This window comes from Rissa tridactyla, chromosome 11, assembly GCF_028500815.1.
Source record: "Rissa tridactyla isolate bRisTri1 chromosome 11, bRisTri1.patW.cur.20221130, whole genome shotgun sequence".
NCBI lineage: Eukaryota > Metazoa > Chordata > Aves > Charadriiformes > Laridae > Rissa > Rissa tridactyla.
Window position 1 is genome coordinate 613697 of NC_071476.1, and position 20549 is coordinate 634245.

General features: G+C 45.1%; 2 protein-coding genes across 12 annotated transcripts in view; one reads left to right on the forward strand and one right to left on the reverse strand.

The window, feature by feature from the left end:
• SFXN1 (sideroflexin 1) overlaps nucleotides 1–11337 on the forward strand; it is a 50157-nt gene extending 38820 nt beyond the window's left edge. For 10 of the 11 annotated variants that reach the window (XM_054217267.1, XM_054217265.1, XM_054217261.1 and 7 more), the window contains 7 exons: nucleotides 717–792; nucleotides 1864–1949; nucleotides 3169–3296; nucleotides 3849–3898; nucleotides 9132–9181; nucleotides 9828–9875; nucleotides 11032–11337. In XM_054217267.1, the coding sequence (XP_054073242.1) occupies nucleotides 717–792; nucleotides 1864–1949; nucleotides 3169–3296; nucleotides 3849–3898; nucleotides 9132–9181; nucleotides 9828–9875; nucleotides 11032–11128 (535 nt within the window). In that variant the 3' untranslated portion in view covers nucleotides 11129–11337. The other variant, XM_054217270.1, reaches the window with a different exon arrangement.
• A 130-nt stretch (nucleotides 11338–11467) lies between these two features.
• On the reverse strand, nucleotides 11468–20424 carry KIF20A (kinesin family member 20A). Its single transcript, XM_054217252.1, has 19 exons — nucleotides 20277–20424; nucleotides 19690–19865; nucleotides 19130–19219; nucleotides 18879–18998; nucleotides 18281–18419; nucleotides 18018–18205; nucleotides 17794–17935; nucleotides 16934–17134; nucleotides 16581–16692; nucleotides 16410–16481; nucleotides 15716–15859; nucleotides 15469–15634; nucleotides 15047–15211; nucleotides 14230–14369; nucleotides 14037–14139; nucleotides 13172–13379; nucleotides 12694–12785; nucleotides 12259–12396; nucleotides 11468–11744 (listed from the first exon to the last, which is right to left on the reverse strand). Exons 2-19 carry the CDS (start codon nucleotides 19846–19848, stop codon nucleotides 11472–11474), a joined length of 2652 nt encoding a protein of 883 aa, XP_054073227.1. The 5' UTR covers nucleotides 19849–19865; nucleotides 20277–20424; the 3' UTR covers nucleotides 11468–11471.
• Between the last annotated feature and the right edge of the window lie 125 nt (nucleotides 20425–20549).

Consider the following 20549-nt stretch of genomic DNA (forward strand, 5'->3'; position numbering starts at 1 on the left):
CCTGCAGTAGAGCACACACCACACTGTGCTTATTCACAAAGAGAGGACCCTTCGGGGGACTGCTCTGCACGGTACCCGTCCCCTCTTGAAGGCAGAGAGAGAGATTAAATAGGTGCAGAAAGCTAGAGGTCATGAATGGGGGACTGGAACGGCAGTGCTTGACTTCCTGGTTTTGAGGCAGGCTTGTAGAGGTCTGGGAGAAAGCAGGGGATTCCAGAATGTTTTTCCTCCTAGCTGGGAAGCATGCAAAGCATGATTTAGGGCAGTTTGGGCTGGATTTGGGTGTTTGCAGTACAGCTGGTCTGCATGAATGGGCTTCAGTGCAGTTGAATTTAATTGCTATTGTAGACAAGGCCTTAGAAATCCAAACTGATTTTATTAGTTTAAGCAATTAGGAAATTAAATACAGAACTAAATCCTTCAAGGTGTTCATTCAGACACATGAGAAAATGCTGAACAGATAGCAGTGCAGAACCAGCAGAACCCGATTCAATTTTAAAATGTTGCTTGCATGTGATTTTTACTACTAGTGAAAGAAAAGTGTTTAATTTAGTGTCCCATTTGCATCTTCATCCGCATCTCATTGCAGCGTCACAGAAAGGTCTACCTCTTAACTTTGCGGGGGGGCATAACTACACATGTAAAATACAATTATTTTTAAAAGTGACATAAATGTAGTTGTTGTGCATGTGCAAACGCCTGTATTTTTGTTTTAGCCAGCTGGGAACAGCCTACGTTTCTGCTACCACAGGTGCTGTTGCAACAGCTTTAGGACTTAACGCACTAACAAAGGTATTGCCACTATTTTTTCCCATTCTTAACTAAACTTTGGTGTTCTGTGAAATGCTAATGGCTCGTTTCTCCTCCTGTGTATCTGTGTCGTGTTATGCACAGCTCCCGGTATGGAGTGTAATGGCAATCGGCAGCTCCCTTCTTTAGATCCCAACCTTATTTTTGCCCCATGGAGATGGTTTTATGTGTATTTCAGACAGTCTGTCCTCCTTATACGTATATCAAACAGCCTTGTGGTTTTTTAATACAAACTGTATCCAATAAGGTACCTTTTTTGCAGTTTCTTTTTACATGTCAAAGTATCCAATAGCATTTGAAGGTTAATTGGAGTGTATGCGTAGTTACAACAATGGCGACTCGTCATCCCATACGCTGTATAGGTGCGTTTTTAAGGTGCGGTATCACTTCTGCAAAGGTGGACGCCTACTCTAGACTGGCTGAAGAACCTATAAGGAGGTGCCACTCATAAATGCAGAAAACTCAAATTCTTTAAACGAGCGCACAACACAATCAAGAAAAAAGGATCCTTTACAAAAAAAAAAAAGTAACACTGTATTTGGTACCCCTCTGCTTATGCTTTATGGACTGGGAGCGTTAACAGCATTGACAAGTTATTTGAGAGACTGTTCTCAGCAGAGTGATTCAGATCAGACAAGACACTGACGAGATGAATCGCCTCCGTAGTCGGTGCCCGTAGATGCAAAGCGGCTGGTGCGGGTGCTGCTGGGTGTCCCCGTGCCGGTGGAGACAGGGGCGTTATGGCTGTTCCGGGTTGCCGTTGGGCTGACAGGCATGCTCAGAAGCTGACACTTCTCCACAGTGATGCTACTAAATTGAGATGGGTTTCACCTATCTCCTGCCACTGCTCTCTCGGAGAGCAGTTTATGACTTGCCTCATGTTTGTTTGTTGTTTTATCTCTGCCCCAGCGGTGAGTTTTCACTGAATTTTAATCTAAAGGAAATAAGACTGGTCTGTCACTAGCGCATGAAGCATTTTAATATGACCTTTGGGAAAGCAAATTATTATGTAATTCTTTTTCTGTCTTTTTTTTCCCTCTCTGTTTTTTACAGCACGTCTCACCTCTTATAGGGCGGTTTGTTCCTTTTGCTGCTGTTGCTGCTGCTAACTGCATTAATATTCCACTAATGAGACAAAGGTAGGAAAAAGAACAAAGATCACTCATTCCAGAAGAAAGGATGTTATTGAGTTTTAGATCAGTAAGTTACTAAATAAAGCACATTATATATCTTTAGCTTGGTTTAGAACCTTGCAAAAACCTCATGCGTGATCTTGTTTTGATTGATTAATTGTGACAGGTATAAAATAGAAATCCTCATTCTCTTCAGGTAAATATCAATAGAGTTCTTCAGTCTTAGATCTCAGAAACCAAGTTCCTTCGAGACTTGATCCCATGGACTCTTTAAATACAAACTCCACTTTGGAAAAATACAGCAATTTCAAAAGCGGTGCTTCAGATCCCACATAGAGAAGTCAGTCATAGGAGTCAGGCTCTGCAGTTCTGTTTAATCATCTGAGATTGCAAAAATGTGCACTTTCTCAGAAACAAACCTTCATGCGTATTCTGATTTGACTCAGACTAAGGATGGAAGTGGGGTGAAACAAATGAAAAGCATCCTCTTATAAACACAAGGTTTGGGGCAAAAAAGGGAATATTTAAAGTTTATATTCACAATGGGGTTCAATCCGTGGTAGTATTTTATCTCTTACAAAAGATGGGCAGTCCTCGGTATAGCTGCCCTTCTGTCTGCTCCTCACCGCCCTGGCAGTTCTCCCCAGTATGGGAGTCCAACACCTAATCCCGCGCTTGAGTGACGAGTCCCAGAGGGATGGTTCGCGTTGTGCGTACGTGTACGCTCTCAGGTGTGTTCTTAGCGGTTGGAAAGCTCAGACTAGAACGAGAGAGGGGACTTTTCACAAAGACTTATGTTTTAGTTCGGTGAAGCTTAACCTTCCTGTATCCCCTGTGTTGTCTGTTGGAGAGGACAGACTACTTCCAGAGCAGTCCAGAAAATTCCACTTTTCTGGATTACTTTTTGAAGGAGCCTCTCCCTTCTGTGGAGTACAGAAATAACGCATCTCCTTTCTTCCTCCTTGAAACGCATGTGACCAGGCTCAAGCAGAAGATTGCTGTTACAAATATTCAGTTGTTTACTTTTTAGCATTTTTTTCCCCAGATCTTTCTCTGCCTTTTGAAATTTTTGTGCCAAAGAGTGTTACAAACAGGCTAAATTGGAAAACAAAATAAAAAGTTTAATTCTTATAACTGACAATTTTAAGGGGACAAATACAAGGAGACAAAAAAGGTAAATAAACGCATGTCAGTCACTGCTTTATTTTTACCCCTTATTCGGCAGGGAACTCAAGTTTGGAATCCCAGTCACGGATGAGAACGGAAACAGACTGGGTGAATCCACAAAAGCAGCTCAGCAGGCAATTACCCAGGTGGTCATATCAAGGATTCTTATGGCTGCTCCTGGCATGGGTAAGAATAACTGCAGTCGCGTGCAGCTCCTGGTCATCAGCTCCTAATGCGAGAGAGAGCTTAAATAATAAGTGTTTTTTCCCAGAGGCCAAATTATCTTACAGTTATCCAGGCAGTATTTACATTTCTGTTAAGAAGTTCCAAGAAGTTCCAGAGGGAAATGTACATTTCTTACTCTGAACACCTCCCCAGTGGATTACACTGGAGTGCAGCAGACAAGCTCCTGGGATGCGTTTGCAGAAAAGACCCAGACAGCAAAGGAATGGCAGCAAGTTCTGCGTGAGTGGAATTAGTGCAGTGAAGAGTTGGTGCTCTGACCGGTGCCGAGTTACGGAGCTCACCTTCAGTTATGTGTGAAACTAGAAATTTTACTCATTGGGAGAATTTACCTCTGGAAACACCAATCCAGTATCTTGAATTGGCAATGTGAAATGAAAGCTCATTTAATGACAAATGGCTGTGAAAATTGTATTATGGTATTAGTTCATCTTAACATAAACTAAAAGTGCCTTTTTCTCTAAAATTAATGCTTTTTTTTTCCCTCATTTGCAGCAATTCCTCCCTTCATAATGAATACATTGGAAAAGAGAGCCTTTTTAAAGGTTAGTCTTAGATAATATATGTATACGTATTTTTGTATCCTAAGTTAATATTTTCATGAATTTAAAATATTTTCGGAGTCTTCATCTTTGCCTCCCAAACTCTGGGAGGACATCGCTGCAGAGCTTGCATTACAGCCGTCGCTTTCTATGTGCCTTTCTTAGACAGAGGTGGTTTGGTTCTTTTTATCGTGCTGTGAAATAACATTAAGAAAATGTGGGGGGTTTTGTTATTTTTAGAATTGTTCTTAAAACGCAGAGTTCCTCCTAGTAAATCAGCCTTCCTTGTACTGAGACTTAGTATACATTTTATTAGAAAGATACTGAAAATTTTAACAATGCTTTTTTCTCAAGATTTCAATAAGGAAGCTTTGTTTACCTGCTGTAGTAGCAATTTGACTTTGTAAACAACAATGGTAGTAAAAATCTCTTTTACAAACGATCCATCAAAATTTACTGGGTGAGCAGTGGGGGAGAGCGTGGGACGGGCGTGCTCCATCGGAGATGGCAGATTTGCTGTGTTCTGTTCACGCTAAAGTAGCGTGAAGTCAAAGATGTAGTGTTAGTAAATATATAAATTGAATCAACATGTACTGTGTATGCGTGAGAGGGTAAAGAGCAGCGGTGAAATTAATGATAAGGCTGTCTAACACAAGAGGAATACTTTTCAGATAAGAAACTATAACTTCTTTGCCAGTAAAGAGAGTTTCATCTCGGCCAGTTGACATCACCGATCTACTCGTGTAGCTCCGGGCCAGGTCTCTGCCTGTGACAGACACCAGCTAAGCTGGGAACAGCAGCCTAAGAGAATCTCTCCTTCCTGGTGGGGAAAGTTTGGAAAACAAAGTGTGGTCTGAGCCTGCAGACCCTCCCTTGGAAAAGCGGTTTGGGTGGGGACTGGGAGGACAAGCCTGGGACGTTGCCTGGTTTTATTTGCCTAAGCTAAAGTTTTCTAAAATATTTAAATTCTATTCCGTATTATTTGTGCCTTTCAGTTTTCTTGTGCCGAGTTCGATTACCCTGTTACATACGTTATTTGAAAGTGCTTCCGTGTCAGTATATAAATGATGCATTGGGAAGGGGTCCCAATTGTCTTCTGATTTTAAAAACTTCTTTTCCCTGAAGCGCTTTGCTTTTTTCCTCGCCTTGTTAAGAGAAAACACTATTGCTCAGAGTGTAAAAACAGGAAATGTGGTGTATGAGTTCTAGAGCGCAAGTCAGCGTGCGCTGCTTACGTCTCCTGAAAGACGCGAGGCTGCGGCCTCTCCAGATTGCACGTCTGCGGCACGAGGAGCCCTGTCCTGGCTTGGCTCATTCTTCGTCGCTCGTGTCGTTGGACCCTGTCTGCGGAGTAGCCTTAAGCAGATTGTCGTGCTGTTGTATTCTTGATGGTATATTACTTGGAACATTAACTCTTGGTTTTTTAAAAAAAAATGAAAACAAACAAACATGTAAATTTAGAGCAAATATGATTTTATATGTGTTCGACATGGGAGAAATGTCACAAACGCTGCCAACTCAAGTGGCAAATGCATGACATTTTGTGAAGAAGTTGCAGCAATTCTCAGGGTTTGCAGACAAGTATCTGTTGGTTTTGTGTGGTATAATCAATGTAAGGGTGTTGTGAATTTTTCAGATCAGCAAAAATGAGCGATTTCGTCAGTGGCTACTCAGTGGTCTTTGGTACCATCGTGACCGTTTATGCTCACCCGTTCCTCCCCCTCAGCCTCAAAGACTGTGAGTTGAGGTGAAACACTGCTCTGCAGGTAGTCAGTGGTAACACCTGGTAGAGATTAGTATTAAAACCATTGAGGAATGAGCTGCATTTTTAACAAGCAGCTTCTGCATGTTCTCTTGAGGTCTGAGAAGCACCATCCCATTTGCAGTACTCCAGCACCATCCACGCGACGCTTTACTAACTGATTTTTCTTAAGCCTTTGCTTTGCACACCGTCACTCTGGAAAATAATTCTCATACGCTTGCCAGAGCCCATTAAAGCAACACACAGGGCCAGAAAATAGTCCGATGGTTGTGAAATAATGAAGGAAATAGACTGATGTTCTGCAGTAAGATAGAGAGAAAGAAATGCTCCTGGAATGCTGGCCTCAGCGATAGCAGGCTGTCCGCCTCTGGGATTTGAAAGAAGGTGTCGGATATGGAGCGCTGCTCATCCCCCGTATTCTGACATCGTTTGGCATGAGGACATTTCGATGGCAACGTTAGTATGAATTAACAATATTCCCAAAAGTTATTGCTAGAAAATGGCTGAAGAATGTTTTTAGAACACGAGCACGTACTTGCTGCTTCAAAAAGAATCTAATTATTTCTTGACTTGAAAAAGTATTTTTTATATATATATATTTACGCGTGCTTTTGCTATAGGTTTCAGTAGTGGCTTTTGCGGCCTTTTCTGCGATTACACAGTGCTGCAGTTCTTGACCGGGCTGTCTAACGTCTGTGTTCGTTATCCCTGCGGGCGCTCTGTGCAGAACCAGGCTGTTCTGTCTGCTGCAGCAGAAGGGTCCGTAAACAACCGTGCTCTGAGGCGCAGCACGTATAGATTTATTTTAGTTACAGGTAACCTCTCCTAAGGAAATAAATTGGGTTTTGCCATAGAAACTTCTGAAAATTTGAATCGCGCTGAAATTTTAATTTATGACTCTCACAGCTTCAGCTGCTGTTTCTCTCCTGTTCTACGTACTGTATTGAACATTCAAGTTGATTCCAGAAATTTCCTCATATGTCCTTAAAACAAGCTCCTTGAGGTCTCTTAGTCTGCAACTAAAATATCTATTCAAAACTGTTACAAAACCAGAACAGAGAGCCTTTTTTATTTTTTTTTAAACCATCATTATTGAATGTCTTATGCCTTAGAGTCCTCAGGGCATTCCTAATGTAACTGTCGTTTCATTTATTCATTTTTTTTAAAACAGGCATAGCTAGCCTGGGAATGCTGACAGATTTTGAGATCCAACAATGAGAGGAAGCAGTTAGAAAAAAGCTCATTCTCCTTATGGCTTTTGTTTGCTTAATTATCATTTCTCCATTTTCTCTGTTTGCACTAACCACTAAAGACGCCATAAAGACATCTGGAACTTAAATCCTAATTCATCGGGAACGGCCTTCTTCCGGAGTTAAACGATAGATCTCTAACACAGTAAATTCTTCTGCTGTCTTGTGCTTTTCCGTTTTATCTCTTCGTAGGGATGTACAGCCTGCGTTTGGGTTTTGCTTTATTGTTTTACACTGTTCCTGGCCGACTCCAATTCCTCCTCTTGACCCCCAGCATTAAGAGTTTTACCTCACCGTCTTTCTTGATTAGTGCAGCCTGGGAACATTCCTGAAAAATAAAGGCTGTGACTCAGATCAAGGACCTTGGCAAAAACCGTTCCTCCACATGAAACTGATGTTGCTTGTATTGTCTGTACTGGCAGACACCTCTCTGTCTCAGATTAATGACCAACTCGGATAAAGGCATGAAACCATCTGTTGCTCTCGTCATGCTCTCCAACAGCCTTTTCAGTTATAAAATCATATTTGGGGCTTTTCCATTACGTGTCTCGGGTCCCACGCTCACACCGCAGTGCGTGGCGTCCCTTTCCCTTAATTCTCCTTAGGGACAGGAGTCACTTGTGCTCCCAAATAACACGCCGTATTCACCAGTGCCGCAGTCCTGCCTGCCTTGCACGGTCAGTCACACCAGCTCTCCTCATGACCTCTCCCAGTGTATAAAATTTAAGCCTTTTGAGTGAACTTATCTCAGCGAAGAGTCAGACGAATGTGTGTTCAGTGGAATGCCAGAACGGCAAGGCGCTGCTGCATTCACTTTATCCTTCTTGCTATTGCTGTCTTTTTCCATTTGTTATCTCTTGTTGCAGGTGATTGCTGAATTGCACAGTTGTTCCTACATTCATTTCTGGATTACAGATTGACTCCAGGAAAAATAAAAAAAAAGGAGATAGAGAAGCAATCTTCTACGTCGTTTCTTCTCCTTCAGGCTTTGGAGAAAGTTTAATCTACACAAACCTGTTTTCCACGGCTCTTACGCTGCTGCGACCTTCCCTTAGCACCAAGCCTTGTCCCATTGAGCTTTCTAAATTTCCTTTTATCATTTCTGCTCTCCAATACTGACGGTCTTGTGTTCGCCAGTTTCCCTCTAACTTCCGTGTCTTGACAAATGCTTCTTGCAGAAAAACATCATCTTTGTTGAAAACATCATCCACTGTAACATGTGATTTTTAACTCATTAGCTGTTTTGATTTAAAATCAACTTCTTGTTAGCACAGCAGTTGCGTATGTCCTGCTCAATGGAGACACCGAGTTTATTGTAGCAACAGAAGGCCGTTGCAGCAGTGTCATTTAAACAGGTCTGATTTTATTTCGTTAGTAATTAATTTCAACTAAAATTCTAACATGGGTGGGGAGCGGATTCCCAAGTCATTTGAACTATTATATTTCTTGGCGTATGTTCAAGTTCTGCAAAAGTTACAGTAATGAGGAGTGTGCTAAAAATGCATTTATAGATCACATGTTGCTTTCTCAGCTTTGTATCCACACTTCTTCCAGCCTTTTTTCCTTCAACGAAAGGTGAACTCTTGCAGAACTGGAGTGTACTGGGCAGTGCCGCAGGGGCAGGCTCCTACCCATCGAAACTAATCACAAGGCAGGAGAAAGGGCTGAGAGAGGCAGGCTCGCGTTTCCCTTGACACCTCCCTTATGTATGGTTGGTGTTGCTGTTGCTCACAAAGTAAATCTCCAGTCGTGCGTCAAAACCATTTGATGGCACCGAAGAGGCGGGAGCTGTAACCAGACCTGGCTCTTCTTAGGGGTGTCTGGGCAAAATTTGCCGTGCCTTTAGGTGTGGCAGCCCCTTGCTCCTGCAGCACCGCTCCGAACTCTGGCCGTGTTTCTGCTGGGGGCCTGCGTGACTCAAATGGCCCCCAGACTCGGGATCAGGTCGTAAGTAAAACAGTCAACCACCTGTCGTAGTTTCTAAGGGACACTTAACTCGGTGTAAGTCTACGCCGATATCGCTGGGAATTTTCTTATTACTTTTCAAAGGGATTGGGCTCTCAAATTGGAGCTCAGCTTTAAGGTATGCTGGTGATTGTTTTGCCTTCATCGTGTCCAAAAGTCTGTTAGGTGCAGTCTGTCTCTTACAATACAAGAATTCCAGGAAGGTGGGAAGAGGGGGGAGAAGATACCATACTCACCCTGTGCGGTTTATTCTTAACAGAGACTTCCTTGGATGAGTGCTCCAATTCAAGTTGGATTAGTCGGATTCTGGTAAGTGAATTCTTTGTGTTGTGTCTGATATTTTAAGAGATAGTTGTAGGGTTTTGGAGGAAGTAGCAGTATTTGCACTTTGTTTAAAGTTGAGAGAGTTAATGAAGCTACAGCAGTGACTTCACTTCCATATCTGTAACTGATAACTACCATATTAAAAAAAAAAAAGCTGTTAGTAACAAAGAAGCTGCCAATAGAGGGAAGGAGGGAGAAAGAAAGGGAGTGGCAAAAAAAGGCACGTAGCAGCTTGATTAGAAGAGGCGCTTTGACTGCTACCTCCATAGATAATAATTGGAATCGGATCCTGCAGGCTGATGAATTCTTGAAACACTTGGTTAATGGAGCTTCATTTGCCGTTGTCTGACACTTTTTGTTGTCACGCACACCAATGCAAAACACTGAGACGACATCAAATGATAATTTTATACACACTTGTAAACATGGTATTGAGGCGTTTAGTACTACATAGTAGGTAAATGCTTTCATAAGGTATAATGCAGTGAGAAACAAAGGTTACACAGCACATCGTGGAACTTCACCTCACTGTATACAAAAAAAAAGCTTTCTGCCTAGAAGACCATGCCTGAGGGCTTTGAATTTTCTTTTAGCACCCTAAATACTGTAAACCCATTTTTGTCTCCTCTAGCCTTGTGTTTGCAACACCCCTGTGTTGTGCACTGTTTCCTCAAAAAAGGTACGTACTCCTGTTACATTATTCTTACTTTAATGTTACGCTCCCAGCTGCGTGCAAGCTACCGCAAAGAGACAGAAACCAGCGGTCACTGCCTCCCAGAGCACAGTCATAATTCCCATATAACAAGTGTGATAAACATGAGAATACTGAGAAAAGCAATAACTATGTTCTCATCAGTGACATACAATAGTTGAATTGGGCTCACTTATTTACAAACTGGTAGCAGCTTGAGCCGCAGCTCCATAGGAACAGTGAACAAGAGGTATGGGTAAGTAGTTGAACCACACTCTTTCAAGCTGAAAAGTTTGACAATACAGAGTTAGGAATCACTGGAATGATTTGTAAAAAAGGCTAATGTGGTCCAAACAATATATTTGTGTCCAGCAACATTATGGCTTCATGAAATACAGTCAGAGCCCATTTTCTTTTCAGCTGGAAAGGCCTTTGGTTATACAGAACAGCACTTGATTATTATTTTTCATCAATACACAGGTAGTTCAGTACTGTAAGCTGTCTTAGAAACAATATTCATTATAGCTTAAATCATAATGAAACTTGGATGGATCACATACAAACAAAGTTAGCTGAATGTGCAGTACATGGTATGAACAGGGTCCTAAATTCAACTAAACTATTCCTCTTGCGTTATTAGTGGTTGTCTAAGCTTGACAAGCTTAAACAATGCAAGCTGGAGCTTTGTTAAAATATTGAGCTTTTGACTTCCAGAAAGCAATACCTAGTTCTTATCCAGGGCAATCATTTGAGTACAACAAAGCAGTCGTGACACCGTGCGTTTCCCTGCCTGGCACAGGGTGGAGCAGTGTAAGTGTGTGTCACTAGGCTACCTGGAGCTGACTTCACAAACGAGCAGAGCAAGTGCCGTACAGTTCTTCATTCAGCCCTGGCTCTCCAGTTCATAGCAAGGTTAGACCTTAAACTGCATATGAGAACGTGCCCCTCCTGAAGTGACCCTCATGGCAGTAGCAACAGCTATTTCTGGATTGCTGCCTTTTAAGCAGGGATTCATTTGGTCCGTGAGCATGATTCCCTCATAAGAACTTAAAAAAACAAGGAAGTTTGACTGGATGCATTGTCCATCTTATTTTACATTCAAGTGCTTGTCATATATAACTATTTTACTGTTTCTTTTGCTTAGTTCTATGTCTGTAACACGCTTGGAGCCAGAACTGCAAGCCAAGATCCGAGAGAACAGCCCTGACCTAGAACGAGTATACTTTAATAAAGGATTATAATGCAAGGAAGGGAAAATATCTTTCAAGGAGGATCTTGCAAACTTATTTTTAATTATGTGCCAACATAGTTGAAGGTGTTAAACAACTTTTGTTAAGCAACTTTGTCATCTGCATTATTTTATATTTAAAGAGTTTCCTCATTGTATTGTTTAAGTTACAGAAGGTCGTTTTGTCCACTTTGGTATCAATTAAAAGTTTAACCATACATATCCAAAAGTGTTTACATAAGCTCTCAAGCAGCTACAATAACGATAAACAAGCACACAAAGAAAAAGAGATGCTATTATATTGGATTTGGCACCTGTTCCCAGTAATAGCGGGGCAGGGATCTCTCTGTGAAAAGTCATTGAGCAACTGAGCGAAGTTGCCAGCCTCTGCCAGCACCGGGCCGGGTCGCTGAACAAGAGAGAAGGTTGTGCAGGAAGGGCTTTTTCCCAGGAGGCTGATTAGGTTGGAGGTTTTCTCTGTTGGAACAGAACCGTTTCTTTAAGGTAGATGTTGGAGGAGCCTGGAGCTTCTGCACCGTGTGATACTGTTCAGCAATACAAGCGGCTTTCTTCCGCAGGTCTAGTTTTACCAGCATCATGTTGTTCTGTAGTTCTGCCAGTGTCTGGTCCTGAAAAAGGGAAGGCAATATATATATAAAGATATGACAAGTTTCATAACTCCCTGGTTACTGTGAACGGAAGAGAATAAACTGCCTTTGCCAAAATTCACTAACTGGTGTGTTAAATAAGGCCATGCATAACAGCTTCTGCGTCACCAGTGTAGCGGTTCAATAATAAAATAGGGACAGTGAGGCTAGGAAGAAGCTGAATCCATTGTGCTGCAAACACACTGCCATAGCAACTGGGATGGAGTGAAGCAAATAAGGAAGCGAGAACTCTGAATTCTCCTACTTTAAGTGCAGGCTGTCAGTTAACTGCACAGGAACAACTTGGGTCTCCTTTGGAGAGCTGAATATGCAGTGACTCAGGCACTGAAAAAATGAGCAATATAGCTTCCTAATGTAATAGAGGATGTGTGTCTGGAGAATAAGTCATTTCTATTTGCAGCTGCAAGATCCTAGGTTATTCTGATAAGGGCAAAGGGCACAGACTAAATCCCCCTGCAACCCACAGACACGTTACCTGTCTAGCCAGAATGTCATCGCACATACAGAGGGCTTCTCGAAGTTTCCCTGCGCTTGTGCTGTGGCAGCACGCCCTCTCTGCAGACTGAAGAGACTCCCCAAGTTTTTGTAATTCTGAACGCAGCAATCTGACATTCTACAGGAGAGAGAAGTTTAGTCCAACAGCTAGCTTTGACATGGTTCTGCAAACAAAGCCGTTCCAGGGTAACTCAGACATGCAGTACTAAGGGAGGATCCCCTCTGAGTGAGGTGTGCTGGGATCAGAGACCAGCACCTTCCACATCTCTCGTAAGGGTTTGTTTTCAACAGACCCATTTCACCTTCAGCCATTTGTTTACAAACACCCTGGAGACAGCAGCTCCAAAACACTGTTTAAACCGGCAACCACTTTGCCCTGCAAATGTTCCTTTCTGCAACGCAGAGATGGAGTTACCTTCTGTCCATCCTCCAGCTTCCTGTCTACATCCACAGTAATGGCTCTGGCAGAGGGAGGTGGCTCCAGTAACTTCTGGTACTTGCACAACTCTAGGAACAGACAAAAAGCAGTGACCAACAGTACATCCCTAAGCTTCCCCTTTTTCTGAAGTCAGGACTTCCATTGAGACAAGCTGCCACAGGCAAGCTGAGACAAGCTTTGAGTTCGTGGACACATGCACAAACAGTCCAGGCTTCTTCCTTTCAGTTACACAAAGGGACTTCAGGATTTGAACAGGGAGATGGATCCTGCCCTAAAATCCATTTTCTTGTGAAAATGAAGTGAAACCCTGTCCATCCAGCACATTCCTATCTACAACTCTGAACAGTGGTTTCAGGATGTCTGAATCCTGTGTACCCTACTGAAAAAAGGCATCACTAGCCCTCTGCGAGGATTGCTCAGGCGTACTTGAGAGCTAGTGCAGCATCTGCCTTACCTGCATTTGCGGTATTTAACTCCATTTGACATTGCTCCAGTTTGGCTTTAGTATCTGCCAGCTCCTGTTGCAGAGCGCATGAGGTGGCCACTCGCTTGGATCGACGCAAGCCTTGCCCCGAGTCCTTTTGCTTAGCCTCCAGGCTCTCCAATTTTTGTTTTGCCTCCTGTAGAGCAACTTGGAGCTCCTCAATCTTCTCATCACGCTCCTTAAGAAAAGCAAGTTTGTTCAAATATTCAAACAAGATTTCTTTAACACAGCTTTTCTGAAACTTTCAATGTCTGTCTTCCAGGAGACTCTCTCAATCACACATTTCACACATTGGACCCAGCCTTTAATGTCCTTTAACTGAAAACAGTGAACCCATTTCCTGTGAGCCTAAACCACTTTTTTCCAGCCTCTAAAGACAAGAAATTTTTTTAAAGTTGGCATTTTCTGAGAGGTCTGCAACAAGTCCCAGAGGCCACTCGAATGCCATAGCATGGAAAACAGACAGGCTATGCCCGTCATAACTAAAGAGGAGAAATTCACAGAACTTGTGTTAGTCTGAAGAGTGCAAAGCAGGCCACTACCGAAAAGAGTAAAAGGGGAGAGAATCATGCTGACCAAACAGAAGAGTCAGAATGGCTGCACATCAGCTTCTAGATTAAGGGCTGAAAATGAGAAAGCCTGGTGAATTACATAAAGCAGAAGACAAGAAGCAAAAATTGCAGATCACGCTCTCAAGCATCATCACAAGAAATACCACAAAAAGCAAAATTTTTCCTCTCGGTTTGCATAAGTCACTTTCGTGGACTCAGGTATCCTGAGTCCTCTCCCAACCCACTGCCACTTTCCTGATGTCATTCCATTGCCCTGAACAAACCTGGATCTCCTCCTGGTAATAGTCGGTTAGCGACTCTTTCAGGTTATTCAGTTTATCCTCATACAGTTCCTCCAGCATCCGCTCCTGAGTGTCCACATACTGGCTACAAAGGGAGCAAACATCTACATGTCAGGGTCTGGCAGTTCTTGGTGCTGCAGCTCACCCTGAGCAGAGAGATCAGCATAAGCTGTACCTGCACCATTGCTCCTTCCGTTGCATGCGCTCCCACATTTCATTGCAGATCTCCTCACGGAGGCGCATTTCTAGCTGCAGCTTGTCCCGCCGCTCTTGCACCAGCAGCTCTCGTGCAGCTTCCACTACACGCAACAAGTCCTGCAAGAAGGACGGAAACTCCATTGCACACACCTCACAACGGAATTAAGACCTAGAAGTTGTTAGCTGATCCCATAGACGTAGGCTGGGGTAATGTTGGTTTAAGATTCTTTTAGTCACTTGGAAAGAGAAGTTGCCAGGTTTGCTCTTAATCCCTTTTCCATGAGGTGGCTTAAACATTGCACTCCATGTGGAGCTGTCTCCAGAGCAGCTTCCCCTACTGCACTGCCCAGGGATTTGCTGCCTCGGCACATTACAACTCAAGTCTCTGTAGGTGTACGACTTCCATCTTTTATCTTTCAGTTATTGCAGCTGGACACTTTGAGTATCTAGGAAGTTTGGTTATTTTTCCTCAATTAGTTTAGCCATTTGTTTTGTATGTTTTCTGATCTCTAGATTTCCCTTGCAGAGTAGGGATTATAGATCTACACCCAAGCTCTTACTGTCCCTATTCCACAGATGAAAAGCGTTTCTAATTTAAGCATGTGCTTCAGATTTAGACCAATTGTGGGATGGTTTCCTCATAGATCTGAATTTTCTGGGTCCCATATCCTTCTGAGGATCTCTGTCATCTCTTGGTCTGGTGCTGAGCTCCAGCCAGACCTCCCAACGACAAAGCCAACAGTCACGTTCTTCCCTCTCTATTCATAAAAGCTGTAAAACAAATCACAACCCACCTCCTTCTCATACATGGTGACATCTGCTTCATCCTCACCATCCTCTTCTGATTCCTCTTCTTCCTTTGCCGCTGGCTCTAGACCCTGGCTGGTTCGCCTGTTGTGCTCTTTGATGATTGATTGGATAGATGGAAGTCTCAGCTTTGTGGGAGGCGCCTGAACAAGCTAAAGGGAAAAAGGGCATCAGTACTAGTCCAAAAAGCCTGGAAGTTGTGTAGTCTTTGAACACGCTACTTCTCTGCAACCTGTCAACCCTTTTAATTTAGCAAAATCTGGAGATAACTGTAAAGGTAATAATCCACTGGAGAAGCATAAGGAAGGCTTGCAAGCATTCCCCCCGTCTTGTCATGGACAGGGGCCCATTCTGACAGAAACAGAGTATATCCCGAGCGTGCCATGATCCTGCTGTGTGTCCTACTTACCTGGCTGGCAATGGCTGAGAACTTGGCTACATACAGAGTTTCATCGTATGTAGATGCGCACTGATTGATGTTGACAATCATGCAAGAGCGCCCACGTCCAGTGAAGAAACCCTGGAACACACGGGTTAGCTTGCTGTCCCGGAAGGGAACCACAGTCTGCTTCAATCTATGGGGAGAGACAAGAGTGAGCCCATGGGAAAGCAAATCAGTCTCCCCACATGCTCCCTATGGACTTCTGGATACTCACTTGGACTGCTGGTTCTGGCGCAGGGCAGCAATACAGCGACCCAATGTGTGGAGGGAGGTATTGATGTTGTTTGCTTCTTTCATTCGGTCCCCGCTTTTCTGGTCTTTGCAGCGCTCTGACCCCGCAAGGTCACACAGGGATAACCTGAAAAGAGCACAGGTGACACTCGCATGACCTGCTAGGTTTGTCCTGTTCTGTCCAGGTTTAGAATTCAGACACCCTGTGGTGTCTACCCTGCTCACCTTCCCGTGTATGGGCTATTGCTGGACAGAAGGGTCTACCCTAAATGTAGGGGTTACACAAGGTAACACCAACGTGAGCTTTGCAGTGTCAAGTTCAATGATCCTTTACTAGTCCTCAGGACAGTTGCTCCCTAGGTACCGAGCCAACCCATTTCCAGATAACCACATCCCAGGAACAGGCGTCAGCAGCACTCAAATCCGCCCTGCTGCAAGTGCAGAGTTACTCACATTTCCCTTCAGTCAAAAAGCCTGAAAACTACCTCAAGTTGTACTTTGCAGTACTCCTCACAAACTCCTCAGTGAGTTCCAAGACTTAAGAGTGGGAACATCTACTCCTTTAAAGCACTTTCAACAAGACCTTCCTCAAGATACTTCCCATACCCACAACAAGAGAGACAGGAAAGTTGAATCCACAGAGAACACCCCCAGATCCTAGACAGCATGAAACTTACTCGCTGATTTTTGGAACAACTTCACTGCCACCTCTTTGCAAGTGCAGAATCCGAATGGAGAAGACACTGTGACTGTAAGGAAACATGCAGATATTTTAAAAGGGAAATGCAACCTTTAAAAGCCCTTCAGAATTGTATTTTTACCTAAACAACCCCCCTCCCCCTTCAGACCTGCGACTGGAGTTCTGGTTCATGTAGGTGCTAGCAAAACTCTGGTTTTTCCGACCCAGTTTCAGAAGTTTCCAGGCCTCGTCGGCATCACGGACGTTGATCCAGTTCAGATCTGGAAAAGCAGGCACACATTGGGCAAGGCAGTTAGGAGACTGGCAGAAAAATAATTCTCTTGGCCCCAACTTCACCATTGCATTTCCCTGACATCAACAAACTTAACATCCGTGTTATCTAGACCTCTGAGGGGCCACAGAGGACACCATGCTCCCCAACTCATCACTGCTAAGTCACCCACCCACCTCAGGTACAATCCACCTAGCAAACCACTGGAAACACTTTTCAGGCAAATCTACCTTTCACATAGGGGTTGCCAGTCTGGTCTTCGCAGAGCCGCAGTGTCTGCCTCTTGCGGTTGTGACCAGGTGAAGCTCGTTCTAACAAGTCATAGATTAACTCATTGTAAATCTCAAAGAAGGAGACCCAGATGGAGAACTGCACATCTCCTGTGTTGGTGAGTGAAACACGATCCAAATCAGCCCAGTGAGGGCCCATTTCTGGGGGAAAGATAAAAGAAGAGTCATGATTGCAGCTTTTCACAGGTGCAACCTGAATGGTTTGGCTATAGACTGAGGTATCTCTTCAGCAGGAGCATTACCCCAGACTCGTCTGTTCTATAGACCTCCTCCCATATGGGCCTACACTAATACCTGTCGCCAGTCAGCCTGACATTTCCTTTGACAGTATCCTCCTCTGTGTAAGGACAAGAACTCTTCCCAGTGTAAAGTTTTACTCCTTGTTACCTCAGCCACTCCATGCTTCTGGGTACCTAGTCAGCTAGCAGTTCCTTGGTTCGAAAGCCTGAGCACAAGTGCTCAGTGCAACACGGCACTTTAACACCCTGCTTCCCAGCTGCCCCCTTTGCACGGCATTCAGCCAGTCAGTAACCATACCCCATGCATCGAGTAAGTGACTATCAAGTAACTTTTCATTTCACAAGGCTTGAGTTTTTATGCAGTGGTAAGGTCTTCATACGTTGGCAAAACGTAAGTACAGAGGTCTTCAGCCTCCACATCCTTATCTTTCAAAGGGAAAGCTGTGAAACTACAGCACCTTTGCTCCCTTGCCCTCAACACAGTATCTAAATAGCCATCACCCTCTCTCTCCCTGTCTTCCACCGAGCAGCAGGTAGTGCGCAGCAGACTTCCAGACATACCTTCTGTCTGGATGTCTGAATGGTTGGTGAGTTGGCTAGATGAGGAGAGGCCAGCAACTCCACTGTCAAAACTGCCACTGGTGGTGGCCTGGAGCTGAGATTCGGCACTATGACTCCTCTTCATTGGCGTTAACAGCTCCTCCTGGAAGGAAACAACATGACCATGTAGCATGGCACCACCCTTTTCCTATTGTTATTAAACCTCCGAGAAGCTGCATGCTTACCTCCCACTGGCCCCCTTGCAGCATGGTCTGCTTCTTGGCCTCTTCGTGTCGCACCTGCCTGCTGTCCAGCCAGATCACCTCACTGGAGAGGGAAGGCTTCAGATCCATGGCTTGGTACAGCCGGTCCCCCACACTGTTGAAGATGACCGCTAAGGAGCGAGGCAGAATCCCCCCGTCTTTGTTGCTGCCTGAAGAACAGAGGATTCACGTGTAGAAGCAGACAACTCCCTCGACAGGCTACTAACAACTGGTGCTTTCCTTACCCTGAATAGTGTGGGTCTTCCCTGAATTGGTGATCCCATAGGTGTAAACCAGCCAGTTCTGTCCATTCAAGACATCCTTTACCACCTGCTTCATTGTCTCATCAAAGAACGATTTCTGCCCCACATCTGGTCCAAAGATCTGCAAACAAGACACGTGAAAAGTGGTCTCATGTAGATCTTTCCTATCTTTTGATTGCTGATGGTTGTTCAAGTGATACTATGTAGTCCTTTGCTCCCTCCACTACCCCCGCATCATGACTGACAGACACACCAGTAATTCCAGTCCAAGCTCCCTACAAGAACAAGCCGTTTGCTTGCTTAATCCAGTAACGTCTGATATCCTACAGCCTCTAGCATGTTTAGAGCCTTGTGAGTAAAACAAGTTTGGCATTTGCTGATGAAAAAGTGCTCAGGATCAGCCTAAAAAGAGAAAAACTAAGGAAACAGCAATAGAAACAAACTTGAGAGGATTGTACGAGACTACATAATTCACACAGTACATTGGAATCAGTGTGTATTACTAAGCCAGCTTTTCAAGCTGTAAGGCTGGTTTAAGCTTGAAAAACTTCCAGATGGATTGCTTGTCCCAGTTACCTACCTGGGTGAAAGAGAATCTGTGTGCTGCTTGTCCCACTCCACGTTCTGTGCTCCGCATGGTGAAGGAGTCCTTAGGGGCTTTTAGAAGAAGGGTCTCTGAATTCTCAATGCAGACACAGCCCTGAAGAACAAATAAAACCTTATCACCACAGGGGCTTACAAGAGGCCATAGCATAAACAGCAAAGGATAATGGCATCTCCCAGCAGGCATACAGGCAACCAGCTCAGAGACTGCTTCATTCAGTGTCTCACCTGGTCTTCCCCTTTTTCCACTTCTGTAGGTTTCAGGGGTCGGACTCTCAGATATACCTTTAGTTTTCCATCATTGTCTTCAGCTACAGACTGCAAAACCAGCACAGGTTAAATGTGGTAGCTAGAGAGGCAGTACACACACATCTGTTGGAACACAAACAGGAACCACAGCATGGAACACGCATGGGGGCTACCCTGACTAGTACTCAGTAACTCTGGTTCCAAAATCCCCAGCAATGCCAGAAGCTTTCTTAGGCATTTCCAGGCACACCAGCATTTCTTTTGTTTATCTAGTGAATCAGATCAACAACCTGAAGACCTGGCACCAAAACCAGCCCCCAGACCAAGTGCCACACTAAGAGGCATCATGTTAAGAGGCACTTACTGACTGTGCCCTTCATAGTACAGTGCTCACAACAAGAGCTGCTCCCCACAACGCAACATTTTGTTCTAGCCTCTTATGAGGAGCTTCTGTTGGCCCTGCATCACAACACCTTTGTACAGAGACAGCCACAACTCAAAATACTGCTCTGTTTGTGACAGAAGAGCTCCAGCCTTACCTGCTGGGAGCCCTCCACATTTGGAGAGATGGCAGAGAACTCCGGCAGCAGGTCCTTGCACACATCAGCCCCAAACCCTGTTGCTGTGGATTCGAGGACAGGGGAGGCTGCAATATCATCATCAGAGAACAGCCCTGGTGAGGCAAGTGCTTGCGCCATGGCGTCTCACACAGCTCCTGGAGATAGAGGGGCACAGTGAGGATAGGGCAATGTTACAGCAATCTGCTGGGAGTCCCAGCTTTGCTCCCCACACACACGCCCCACTACAAACAGCCTGCCCATACCGCACCCAGCCGTTCCCCACAACGCACAGACTGGCGCTCGGCAGCCTCCCTGCGCACTCATACAGAGGGTGCCGCTGCAAGCGCACACTCACCACCGCCGACACGCGCGGACCGCCGCACTGAGCTCCCCCCGTGCGCACAGACACCATCACGCAGGGCCCTCCCCAACACACGGGACCCCACAGGCGCAACCCGTACAGAGGCCACCACACGGCACCCCCCCACAGAGCTCCACACAGGCCGCCCCCCACAGCACCCGCCCCCGGAGGCCACCGCGCGGGACCTGCCCGCACCCACACCGACCGGCACACAGCTCCTCTCCGCACGAACACGAAATGGCCACCACCGTTTTCCCTCCCTCACGCTGGCAGGCCCCCGCTCCCCGCACAGACGCGCCGCCGCCTCGAGCCCACCTCGCGGCCGCACGGCGCCTACTGTTGGGGTTTCAAACCTCGCCGCCCGCCCGCTCCGCCAATGAGGACCCGCGCCCGCACGGCCGCCAATCAGCGCCCGCCGTGGGGCAGAGGGGGCGGGGCCTGAGCCCTCGGTCCCCGCCCCCCTGCCCGGCGTGCCCGG